Source organism: Xenopus tropicalis, chromosome 3, assembly GCF_000004195.4.
Source record: "Xenopus tropicalis strain Nigerian chromosome 3, UCB_Xtro_10.0, whole genome shotgun sequence".
In the NCBI taxonomy this organism is placed as follows: domain Eukaryota; kingdom Metazoa; phylum Chordata; class Amphibia; order Anura; family Pipidae; genus Xenopus; species Xenopus tropicalis.
In genome coordinates, this window is record NC_030679.2 from 50585400 (window position 1) to 50599066 (window position 13667).

General features: G+C 39.5%; 2 protein-coding genes across 7 annotated transcripts in view; one reads left to right on the plus strand and one right to left on the minus strand.

The window, feature by feature from the left end:
• Positions 1-5856, minus strand: part of cdk17 (cyclin-dependent kinase 17) — a 98664-nt gene extending 92808 nt beyond the window's left edge. For 3 of the 4 annotated variants that reach the window (XM_012958405.3, XM_012958403.3, XM_018091901.2), the window contains exon 1: positions 5489-5856. The gene's annotated coding sequence lies outside the window, so the exon portion shown is untranslated. 4 annotated transcript variants of the gene reach the window in all.
• Positions 5857-7187: 1331 nt separating this feature from the next.
• The window catches only part of c12orf63 (chromosome 12 open reading frame 63), a 153771-nt gene continuing 147291 nt past the window's right edge, over positions 7188-13667 (plus strand). For all 3 annotated transcript variants that reach the window (XM_012959872.3, XM_018092229.2, XM_031898871.1), the window contains exons 1-2: positions 7188-8530; positions 11020-11125. In XM_012959872.3, coding sequence (XP_012815326.2) covers positions 8376-8530; positions 11020-11125 — 261 coding nt within the window. In that variant the 5' untranslated portion in view covers positions 7188-8375. The remainder of the gene's footprint in view (positions 8531-11019; positions 11126-13667) is intronic.

Here is a 13667-nt window from a genome sequence, read left to right on the forward strand (position 1 = left end):
ATAAAAACTGTAAATGATAACTAAAAAAATAAATAAAAAAGCAGTAGGGGCATTCAAAATAAGAAAATGCCCTGGAAAATAAAGTATGGTCACCAATTCTCCAACAATTAATCTACAAAACACATCAAAAGAAGGGGGTAATTTACTCTAAGGCATTTAACATTGGCCTTTCCATAATTATCTCTAATTTGTCAGAGCAGCCGATATAAATTAGTATGAACACAAACAAGCATGAACACAAATTGAAAAACAAAAAGATACAAATTAACTATTTAACAACTAGTCCACACTGTAAGCTTTAGTCCAATATTTACAGCTACATAATTCACCATGGAGTTATTTCCATCGAGGACTGACGTAAATATAGTTACAGCCTGAAATCAACTACAACCTTGTTTTGATGCATCTTTTTATGCATCATTGTTTACCTGCTAAACAAACAGTGGGGAACAAAAGATATCAAGTCAACAAGGCCTCTAGACAAATGAAAGCTTTGTGTTTCAGGTGTGTTTTGTTAAAAGCAGAATAACTTCATTTGCCATGCTTTGGATTTATATATACATATATATATGGCCTTAAAACAGGTGCTTATTTTTGAATTATGGGCTTGGAGGCATGTTTTGGTTGCATAAAAACCAGATATGCTGCCAAACAGAACATCCTGTAGGGTTTTCAGTCCATATAGGGGCTACCAAATAGCCAATAACAGTCCTTATTTAGCAACCAAAGGAACATGTATTATGCCTGTGTTGCTCCCCAAGTCTTTTTACATTTGAATGTGACTCACGGGTAAAAAAAGGTTGGGAATCCCTGCCGTAGAGCTTACAACCTAGGTGGGTGGCTAACTTACAGACACAAATATGAAGATATTAAGTTGCAGTGTACAGTGGTTGATACTGTACTGTGCGCAGCCCTTGAGATTTTTTGATGAGCTCATGACAGCCCACATATTCAAAAAGAGGATTAGCAGACTAGACTTTGTCTAAAATGAATGGCTTTACTCATATGAATTTTCCATTGAAAATGTGTAAGCAAGGGCTCACATTGAGAGTAATGTCTGTGTTTTGGCAAAAAATTGACAAGTCACTGCATGGCCAGTATAAGGGGTAGCATCCGGGTATCACATTTCTTACTATCAAGCCTGCAAAAGGTTATCGAGGTTTTTAAGGAATAAACATATTACAAAAGCGCTGTACAAATGGAATGAAGAATAAAAACAGAAAGAGAAACAGAAAAAAGCTATTGCACACCATTAAACATGCATATACCAAACAAGGCATGTGGTTAGTGGGCTCTACTTATAAGCTACAACAGCCGAAACCAACACTATGGGGCAGATTTTTCAAAGTATGATTTTGTTTCTTTTAAAAAGCACGATACAAAAAAAATCATATATGCTAGTACGAAAAATTGTTTTTCATATCTGACGATCATAAATGGCAGGAAAAGATTTCTGACTTTGATCCTTCCGTGCAGGATTTTGGAAGCTTTCCATTCGACTCAATGGCACTCTGCAGCTCCAACCTGGCCTGAGGAAAGTCACGATACCAAAGCTTGAATGAATCTGAAACTTTCGTACTCAGCGCGACAAACAAACAATTTTGTTGTACAGATTGCCTTGCTTTTTGTCACAAAGTACGAAAAAGTCACGCAAATGTACAAAAATATTGCAGGAAATACACAAACTTTAGAAAAAATAAAAAATTTTTGTATTCGGACCAGTCGTACTTTGATAATTGTGCCCCTAAAGCTGGCCATACACGTGGCGATCTCACGATGTTTCGTACGACCGTCGGTCGCACGAAACATCGTCAGATCCGCCACACACCATTCAGGGCTGAATCGGCAGGTAAGGAGGTAGAAACAATAGGATTTCTACCTCCTTCTGCCGATTCAGCTCTGAAGGGAGAATTTTGGTCAGGCGCCTTCTATGGCGCCCGATCAAAATTTTCTAACTTGGCCGATCGGCGAGCCGACCGATTTCAGCAGCTTCCTGCGATATCGGTCGGCTCGCTGACATGCCATACACGCACCGATTATCGTACGAAACGAGGTTTCGTACGATAATATCGGTGCGTGTATGGCCACCTTAAGGCTGGCCATATATTTAAAGATCTTCTAATCAAATCATTGTAATGCAAACCTTTGGCCCTTTGAGCAACAATCAGGTTAACCAACAGCACGCACACACCAATGTTTAGTATTACTGCCTAGTTGAAGTTTGTCTTGATCTAAACACTATCTTGCATGGATGGCTGCATATTCTTGCTGTGTCTATGTGGTCGTCCTTCAGAAACAAACTGACCCTTGTACATGTATTGTGTAAATGTTATAGAAAAATTAGACTGCAAGCTTGCACAGTGCATAATTACACTAACGCGGCAACTTCATGTGAATACGATATGGTATTCCACTAGCCTAGATGTTGTGCTATATACAAAATAAGTGGTCATTTTAGGGCTATACCCAGGCAGCTCATAGGAATTGATAAAATGAAACAGGCACAAAGACAAATGCTTAAAATGTAACAAAATTAATATGGCAAATAAACACTAAATATCATGACACAATCATGAAACTTGAATACTTTATAGCATTTTACACTATTGAAGTAAAAGGTCAGTGCAAGAAAGACACAGGAGGCCAGGAATGGAGCGTGCTAGAGCTAACCCCTCCCCCTGGCAGTTTCAACAAATCCTCCCTTTCCAAACTTGTTTCACTATTTGTAGTGATGCTGTTGCAGATGGGAAAATGCCTGCTGGGCTACAGATTTAATGATAGCGCTCTGGAGGGGGTAGTAGCTGAAATTCCCTCGGCTCCAGTAAGAGCCATGACACTTCCTATGTATATTTTGTCTAATCCTTTCACTGCCAGATGGACCACTCTCTACCAAGCGGTACTGGATAGCACTGCTGTCCCCTCCTTCTATTTCATTCTTTGACCCACACTTTTTAGCTGAACAGCTTATTTACCTTATATTAATGTGTTCAGACTAGTTGGGGGTCTATTTATAAACCATCATAATAACCTAATGATGGGCGCTGGAGTCAGCTTCTGAACATATTTTCCTTAATTATAATAAAACGTAAGAAAGGTGACATTTAACGTTAACGCCTTTGCCGAACATTGGAAATGTCAGCAACTCAAGGAACATAAAATGTCTGTAGCTCTTTCACTATCTGAAATCTATGAAAGGAACAATAACACCATTTATTATCATTCATGTATTAGTTATTTTCATCCAGTAAATTTTAAAATGTTATAAAAGAAAGTTATTGTTTATTTATTTATTTTTTATAAAGCAGCAAGTATTCTGATATCTCTGTATACAGTGAACTGGATTTTACGACATGAGAATACACTTTGACCAGAAATTGTGTACCTTTTGCCATAAAGTAAGCAGATAAATCATAGCCTTCAAAAACACATATAGTAACATTACTATTGAAAATAAACACACAGGACTTAAATCAAATCAATATTTCAAATTCAGATAAATACAACACTGGGGCATAAAAAATAATAGTCAATGCAATATGAATCAAAGCTGATAACGAAAGTGTGGGGGTCTAACCTATGAACACTCCCACCAACTTGGCTTCAGTTACAGGAGGCAAGATATATGGTCACTTCTTTAAGATTCAGTTAATACTTTTCAGCACAAGATTGTATACAGGTACAACACTAGGATGATATAGCCACTTTTATTCAAATATGCTTTTTAAATGTATTACAAACATGCAAAAATACAACTGTTTTCAAAGCAGTGGTATAAATACCATAGGGGCAGGGGGCGCGACTACACCAAGGGCCTGCTGGAAGGTCATCAGTGCAGCATTGATGCTGTGGTAATAAACATAGGCTAGGGTGGTACAAGGGAGTCCTGTGCAAAATCTGAAGCCCACAGGACACAAGTTACATTACTGCTTAAAAGAATAAAGTTATCTCAATATCAGTGTATAATAACTAGTTTTAATTCTTAAATCTGAATAACCTGCTTTAACCTAAGCATGTCTGTGCTATGAAATGTCACTACTCAGGCAGTCTTTATTTAAAGTCACAGGCTACTGAGAATAAAGCGCTTTGAACATTTTTTATTAATGAAAGCAAAAAGCCTATAAATATATGTTGAAGTGTGATCAGCTATCAATTACCAAGGCAAGGGCGTCATAATAGGTAGATTATTTAGACATCCTACTTATATCAAAGCTAAAGTTTGTCTTTTATTGAGAAAGGCTTTTGAGGTCTAAAGACGAGGGGATCTTCTCCCAATATGACCACCTACGGGCATAGGCGCCGTCGGTTCGGAGACCACACCAATGCAGTCCCCAATCTGATGGAAAAATCAAACCTGCCTGATAGAAATCTGGCCAATTTCAGGCCAGAGGTTAGTCGGGGAGACCTGTCTGTGTTGCCCATACACAGGCAGAAAAGGTCTAAAGGACTGATATTGGCAGATGAAATTGGCCCGTATATGGCCACCTTAAGTATCTGAAATTTATATAAGGGATAAAATACCCCTCCACTGTACATTTTTACAGATAATAAAAGTCCCCATATACACTTTTTCTTGCAGGATGTTTTAATGAGATTATTCTTATGATACATTTGCCTAACATTTCATACACCAGAGGTATATCAACTGACCTTAGAGGTTAAGTGATAACAATAACTGGTACAGATATTATTCCCTCGGCACAAAAGCATTCATTCATTCATATGCCTGTCCTTTCTGGGCTTCATTGTGTGTTACTTCTGCTTCTACTTTCAAAAAGATGTTTTCCATGCATAAAAAATATTCAGATAAGACACAGCCACCCAAACCAGCAGCAGCCAACCAACAGTTTAGGCATCTATAATCAAGCAGCCCATAAGCAAGGGTGAGCGTGTACTTGGTGCTAGCTAGCATGCAGACCCTACTGACCGTTTTGAACTACAACTTTCAGCATCTTCATGTGCTGATGGGGCATAGAACTGCTGTGCATAAACTGGTACAATTCTAAGAAACAATGGCTGTGCAGCAGGACAATACAGTTCACAATCAGTGACTGGGGCAATCTGGCTATTTCATATATACACATGAGTTATACAACACAGATGCTGTACCCTTGCTCATCCAGCTTTTTCTGAACACCAAAATCCAGAATGCAGACAGCAATGTCTGTGCTACATCTTAAAAGGTATGTATCGACAGTTGCGTATGTTGATTCAGACACAAGAAGCGTCCAGCTGTTTCACTATAACTCCCGGATACCCAGACAGAGTGCTGGGAATTGTAGCGTGATCCTTGGAGTTGTAGATCAAGAAGAAGCGCTTATAGAGCCTGCCTGGGAAATCCTGCTCTGCGAACCGACTCTGCTAACCGCTATATGTATCCCATTCTACCCTACAAAGCTCAGACGTGAACAGCCGAGTTCCCAGTAATGGAGGTGGAAATCAGATTCACGTCACCCCTTTTTACCCACCAAAGAACATTGAATTACATTACCTACGAGACAGAGGCGCAAGCTCGAACGCTCCCGGGAGATATAGCCCCAAGCAGGCCGGGTGCACACAAAGCTGCCTGGGTAGGAAGAGGCTCCGGTGTGCAGCGCCTTTTCCCCCCGCTCTGCCGGATGATTAGGCTGGTCGGTGCTGCAGCTGCAGGGTCATGGTCCAGACACATCACAACATGGCTCTCCCCTGCCTGGCTTGGCGGAGAGAGGGGCACAGAGATCAAAAGGTGCAGCCCGGGACCCACCAGCTTCGCCCTCAATCTCTTTTTCTCCGGATCTACAGTGACGTCTCCTCCTGCTACTCGCACAACAGGATCCTGCAATTGCAACCCCGCCCCCAGCAACAGGGAGACAGAGCCGGGGAAGAGAGGGGGGGGGGGGTTGAGTGATACGGAAAGGACTACAGCAGGCCTGCGCCCCCTGCCGGATCCTGCAGTTGAATGCAGGATCATAATTCACCTTTCGCCTCCTACAGTTGGTTTGCCTACATAACAATATAGGCCTGGTTTTTGACATTTTTTCTTTCAAAGCGACCCCCACATTTCTAACCCTGTTGTACACCCTGCAACTCTTTAATGGAATATAATGGCTTATATTCATTGTAATTCCTTGTCTTTGTTACTTTTCCATAACCAAGGAAAAATGAAGGCAAGCTCTGTGGTTATTAGGTTTGGACTGGGATTCAAAATAGGCCCTAGCATTGTAACTACACAGAGGCCTATACAGCACCCCCCAAGTCCAATCAATAGCGATTGTCAATGGCATCTTGGCATCATAGCACCCCGCCTATAGTGAGCATGAAATTGCATTTCAATGGCAGTGTAATGGTACATAGAATAGAGTATTTTTCAGAGTATTTTTATGCCTTATCAGTTTCAAGCTTGGGCCACATGGGGCATAACGCAAAGAAAAAGAGAAGTCGAGAAGACTTGGTATTGGTCAAAATACAGAATTATGGATTCTTAATTTAAGTATCCCATTTCAATAGACTGCACCACTGTGATAAGGGTATTCTATTTATGCACCTGGCATCAATCACTGGTCACAAACTACAAGCAAATACTGCTTGGTCAACTCAGTATTTCTGGGTGTATGTCTCAGATGCAACTATCTCATCTCTCTCCATAATATGGATCACCATATGTCAAGTCTGTTTAGGGGTGAGAAAACACGGTGTGGTTCAGTCGCTCGTGATAGATTTCTGCTATTGCGGGCAACTAACCGATCCAAAATGGCTTTCCACTGGCAACAATAGGAGTCACCGGTGGAAGGCCCCAGCGCCAGATTTCCAATCCGTGCACCGAGGCTGCCCCCCCCGCGCATGCGTGAACATCCCTTCCTGTGCGCCACCACAAACCCGCATGGCCTTTCTGTAATCTGAAGATTTCTGGGTAATGCATCCCATTCCTTGTTTTTTTTTTTTCAAGAAAAAAAATTCTCCCCCCACACACATGCACCAAATGATATCACCTAACGCTCAAAATACACCGGAAGACATTTCTGTTTGAAAAATTACATCACTTTAGACAGGGGGAAGAAGAGTAAACTAGCAGGTGGTGATGGAAATAAGAGAGGTGTGGGCCAGTAAATTTGTAATACCGGTTTAAATCCTCCACCCCCTTTACTCCATTTTGCTTTATAGTCACAGACCTACCTTTGCCCCACCTATTTCTGAACCATCCACTCATTTCCTGGCCAATTTACCAGTCACATTGAAAGGCCTATATAATGGCGAAACCTTACTATCTTGTAGGAGCTTCCATGAGTAGGGGAGAAGAATCTATGTTGGGAGTGGGAATTATTGTGGGGCATGAAGGGGTCGGAACAGCAGTCTAATACAAAGTAACCTGCAAATACATTGCCGGTAACTTTGTACCGGCCTGGCCTTACCTAGTATTTAACCACCTGGGCTGGTGAAATACCAGCCAGGTGGCAAAGCCTACCTCTGCATGCTGGCAGACTACAGATAATTACCATACAAGTCAACAGAGGCTCAATGCTGCCTGTCTGCTTGCAATCACCCCCATGTACCATTTATACCTGTTAACTTCACAGGTTTCCCCAGTTCTGGTCCCTTCCCCACAGGAATTTGAACAAGCATAGAAAACCTTCAGCAATGTAAGAGGAGCTCTCCCAGTAGGCCATGTTTATACGCCAAACAGGCGAGGCTTATATTTTTCAGCGGCGCGCTATGTGCTCTTCTGAGCTCCCCACATTGTAATGTTGGCACCTCTGAGTCTGGCTATTGCCTTTACTATGCCTGAAGTGGATTATTATAACCCAAACGCATTTACACAGCCTAATTGGCTAATTAGCAGATAATTTAGATGCGTGCTGCTAACAAAACTAATATTTGGGCAACCACATAGTATGCATCTATAGAAATTGCTGATCAGCTATATATTTGTATATGCAGTTTGGTTTTAAAGATACTAACATACTAGTCTGGGAAAATGACTTTGCATCCATCTCCATATATATAAGCCTGGGTGCAGGTCCGAAAAAATCGATAATACAACAATGAAAGGATCCGCACTCGACTCACTTTGAATATGGCAAGAGAGCTAGCCGAAACGTCAGTCTTCTTGCAATAATGTATCGTTAATCATAAGTACTATTTTAATAACATTTCACAGCGTCTTATACACTATTCTAAGGAACCAGCAGCTCTGATTACAATGTTAGACTGCACTAAAGACTTCTTAGTTAGTACTCTCGAATAAAGAGCTTGTTCTCGGCAACTAAACCACTCTTCGCGTTTCAAGCCTCGTTCCGGCTCGAGAACCGTATAGAAATGGTTTCTTAGCAACAAGCGCTAGGGTACTACAGCATGTACACATCCTGGTAACCAGAGCGCAAAGTTAATGATAGTTTTACAGAATGGAGCCATTACCGGCTGTCTTCTACGGACAAATAGACAGGAAGAATCCCGTAATAGCAACGTTTGAAAATGAAATTAGCCAGCTGCTCGGTTACATTAGGAGAGTGCGGAGAGCACCCGGCGGGATACCAAGACACCAGGACTACAGAAAGGGGTAACGCAGGGACACCTATATATATATAGGGAACACAAGGGGAAGCCACAAGCAGCCTCCCGGCTGCAGAACTACAACTTGCAGTGGCTAACGTTTTAGTCATACAACAGCTAAGAGGCTAAATATTTGACTCATGATGCTTTTTGTTCTTTGAATAGGACACTGATAAGAACTAGTGCCTGGCTACAAGATAGCAGTGCTAACCACTGTGCCACCATGCTTTCCATCTCACTGGGCTGGTGTGTAATTTTATGACCCTGTGGCCCCTAGCAAAATATTATTCAGGTACCCTCTCCTTTTTCATACTCATGGGGCTTGAACTATAATCCATAACCCCCTTCCACTCTGCATATCCTTACTGATACCCATCCCACTCAGGCCCTCCTGCAGCCATAAGGACTGCCCCCTTATAGCGACGCCAGTAGTTAAAGGGGATCATGGCGACCTGTCCAAAACAGCATTGGGCCCTCACACAGTTTGCCTCTACTCCTGATCTCAGTAGCTGTTAAAATATGGGTAGTGTGTTAACCCAAGTGTCAATATATTCCTATGTTAACCTAAAAGGAACTATTTTATTTTTATTCAGCATTGGCTACACTGGATAGTTTTAGTTCTGTGTGCTATAGATCTAATTGTAAACAACTTTAAATAAGGTAGAAGAAATACTTACCTAAAGTATACTGTGATCTGTAGTATACATTTTTCCCATCATGCATTCTCTTTTACTTATGTGAAGTTTTTACATTGCTTTATATTGCAGGATTCTCTGCTAGTGATGTCAGAACTGTTGCCTATAAGTATGTCCTAACAACACAAAGTATAGCAGTAGTTTCTGTTCCCAACATCCTGCTTTGTTCCAAGAAATGGCAACTTAGTAGCTGACAACACAAATTCATTTAGTTTCAACCAGATTTAAATTAAAAACTGACATGTTAAATATGGCATAACTATTTTACTGTCTCCTTAAAACATGGGAGGCTGTGTTTTAGGGTTCAATTGTGCTGGCATGCAGTACTTGTCTCAGTTCTAGTTGTCCACAAATGGATGCAAACTGGGCAAATTTTTAGCTAAGGTTTATATAATAGAAGAAAATTAGTACTCGGAGCTGCCTAGAATACGCTTAACTGGTGTCTGTACAAGTATGATAGAATGTTTGTCACATGAAAAACAACTGAGCCTATTTCAGGCCTATAGCAAATACTAATCTCATTGTGATATATAAGTATAATGAGATGATCCACAACAAAAAGTGGCTAACAAAGGTTGTGGAACTTAAAAGAATGCTGTCATGGGAAAACATGTTTTTTTCAAAACGCATAAGTTAATAGAGCTCCACCAACATAATCCTGCATTGAAATCCATTTTTCGAAAACACAAACAGATTTTTTTATATTTAATTTTGAAATTTCACATGGGGCTAGCCATTTTCTTCAGTCACACTTTACTGCTGCACTGCAAGTTGGAGTGATAATCTCCCCACTCAATAGTAAGAAATCCAAGTCCGGCTTGGGAGGCCTCCAGTTACACGGGAGTAGGAGAAATATTAGGTTATCTGAAAGCAGTTCTAATGTGTAGCACTAGCTCTTTCTAACAGCTAAGACTCAGGCACAATGCACTGAGATGGCTGCCTACACACCAATATTACAACTAAAAAAATACATTTGTTGATTCAAGAATAAAAATTAAATGGTAGAGTAAATTATTTGCTATGTAAACAGTGTAATTTAGAAATAAAAAGTATACCATAAAAACATGACAGTATCCCTTTAAGGATAATGGTGCTCATTTGCACTTAATGATATTTAAGGATCTAGTCAGACTTTTTACTTTGACAATGTAGCAAATATTATAGGCTTCATGAGTACAACCTGAAACACTGATCATGGCCAATGGAGATTATGGGACTTGTTATCTGGAAAACCATGGGTCCTGATCATTCTTGATAAGGGATCTTTCTGTTATTTGTATACCTTAATTTTACTAAAAATAATGTAAACATTAAATAACCGCAATAGGATTGCTTTGCCTCCAATAAGGATTTATTATATCTTAGGTAGGATCATTTTTGAAATTTTGATATATTTTATTAAAATTGAGTCTGTGTGATAATAGGGTTTTTGGAAAATGAATCCCGTACCTGTACCACTATTTGCCATTGCCTTCTCAGTGGAAAGATAATCAAGAGGTAAAGCTGATTGTAAATAACATAAAATATACAGTAGGTTATATCATGGCAGTTTGTATTAAAATCATATTTACCTGAATTTACAACTTTACCAAGGTGTTGCCAAAACCATTTCTCAGCTATTGTGAACTACATATCCCACCATCCTCAGCCAAAAGGTCTGCCGACCTGTGTATAAGAGGTAAAGCATCATAGAAAGTGTGTCATCTGAGTGTACAGTTATCTGTCTTTATATAACTAGGTTTTTATGTGCCTGTAATATCTTGTTTGTATGCTCGCTCAATCCCTCTGGTATTCCTTTTAGCTCCAGCACCTTGTTTCGCATTTGGGTCAAATATAAACCTCGCCTGCCTACCTGGTATTATCAAGAAAAGCTTCTTAATGTTGGAGACAGCCTTGTTCTGATGAAAGTAAGTCAAGGTTATTTCTAGCTAAAAAAAAACTACAAAGACATAACCAAAAGGTTTAAATTAGTTCTTATCATGTTTTCTGATTTACATTTTCCATCATTAATTTAGTGGGTTTGTAATACATTCCTTCATTAAAAAAGATCACTGACTTCTAGTTGACTTGTTATCACTAATTAGGGTGTTTGTAATGTTTCCACTGGCAAATGGCTACAAATTAATTGAGGAAGTTAGGAAGTGACTGGATCACTGGGGATACCATTTCAGCAGGACTACTAGAGAACGTAGGGGTCCTGCTATTCAGTGAATGAATCACTGGTGTCAATAAGGGAGCATATTCCACATGAAAGTCTGGCTGCATTTTTGTTTCTTTGAGGCTGAATCATAAAGCAATCAGCGACATTAGATGAATCACATCAGTGAGTCACTTTCCCTTAATAATTCTGATAGAGCGTGGTACAATATTAACTTTTGATAAAATATAAAAAAATTGAAAACAGCAACTGCTACATATAAGGAGACTCAGTAAATATTCTGGACCAATGCTTTTTAAAATTGTGGCAATAACAGTCCAATTTTACAGATCTACAGATGTAGCACATTAATGTTTCTTTTATAATGTAATGCTGACTAGAGAAAAATTCCTGGGTAATCTCATTATAAAAAAATGAGATGTAGTGCTAAGGTATGAATTTTTTTACTGGAGAATCCTATTGCAACTGTAATTGAATTTGGGATGCCAAGCATGAGCACCAGGCACAAAGGTTGTTTAATTTATTTTCCAATTAAACATGTTTTCTTGTGCACGCTACATGTTCAGGTATTTTGAACCTAAAAATCCCAGCATGGTGTTATTAGGGTAGTACATAGATGTGGGGAGTGGCAGTAGAAAGCGATACCATTGTAGCCCTGCTCCATCATGGCACAATTCAGAGCAGGTGAAAATGCACTATTTTGTTGGCACTATTTTGTTTCATATTTGATTAACCCTTTTACTGCCAGCTGTTTTGGTCAAAGCGGAACTTGTATTGCCAGACAGTTTTTGAACATTTTGCACTGTTTCATTTTAGGGGTCTTTCCTCGGGGGGACTTTTAGTTTACCCAGGAAAACAATATATCATTTTTTTCAGAACAACCTAAGCTTTCAAAATATGGTAGAATTTTTGTGTAATTCCAATTCTGTAACAAGATATAGGCTTCTAAATGTCTAAAAATGCAAAAAAAAATCTAATTTTCCATAATATAAACACACATACTAGAAACAAAAATTATTTTATGCACGAATATACAACTGATTTGGAAAGTCCCATGTCTTCTGAACGTGCCAATACCAAATATATATAGTTTTATGGAGATTTGTCACTTGTATAGGTCAAAAACTCCCAGCAGTACATTACCAAATTTCCAAAGCACTGTTCCAGAAAGCTGCATACTTTAGATTTCAAGGACAAAATTTCCACTAACAGAAGGTTTATCCCAGAAAATTGTACATTTTTGGAAAGAACAGATTCTGGGGAATACAGAATAGGCACAACTGTCTGTCTACTCCAAACTATCAAGTCGCAATGCTTTCCTAAAGTTATTGGTTTTTATCAAAATTTGTGATTTTTTTTTAAAAATTGCTTCAAAGCTTCCAGTCTATAGTATCTTATCTCCTACAGGTCATAAAGTAACCAAATAAAACACCCTAAATATGAATGCCAGGGGTCCACTGAACAGTTTGATGCCCAATATGTATAAGTTTAGCTAAGTATGTGGCATGGAGGGGCCCCAATGTGAACATACCCCCATATGATCTATCATTTCTGTCATTTCAGCTCCTGCAAAATCAACACATTTACATCATTATATGTGGGATAAAGCTAGTAAAAAGTACGCTCACCCCAGAAAGTCATATATTTTTGGAAAGTACACATTCCCCCGAATCTAAAATGGGTACCCATGTCTTTCTACTCCAAAGTACCAAGCCACACAGCTTTTCTAAAGTTAGCAATTTTGATGACATTTCCAAAAATCCCCTCAAAGCTTCCACTTCGCAGCATCTTATCTCCCACATAGTGTTAGGTACCAAGATAAAACACCCTAAATTTGAACGCCAGGGGTCCACTGAACAGTTTGATGCCCAATATGTATAGGTTTACCTAAGTATGTGGCATGTAGAGGCCCCAATGTGAACATACCCCCATATGATCAATCATTTCTGTTATTTCAGCTCCAGCAAAATTAACACATTTACATCATTTATGTGGGATAAAACTAGTAAAAAGTATGCTCACCCCAGAAAGTCATATATTTTTTGGAAAGTACACATTCCCCCGAATCTAAAATGGGTACCCATGTTTTTCTACTCCAAAGTACCAAGCCACACAGCTTTTCTAAAGTTAGCAATTTTGATGACATTTCCAAAAATCCCCTCAAAGCTTCCACTTTGCAGCATCTTATCTCCCACATAGTGTTAGGTACCAAGATAAAACACCCTAAATTTGAACGCCAGGGGTCCACTGAACAGTTTGATGCCCAATATGTATAGGTTTACCTAAGTATG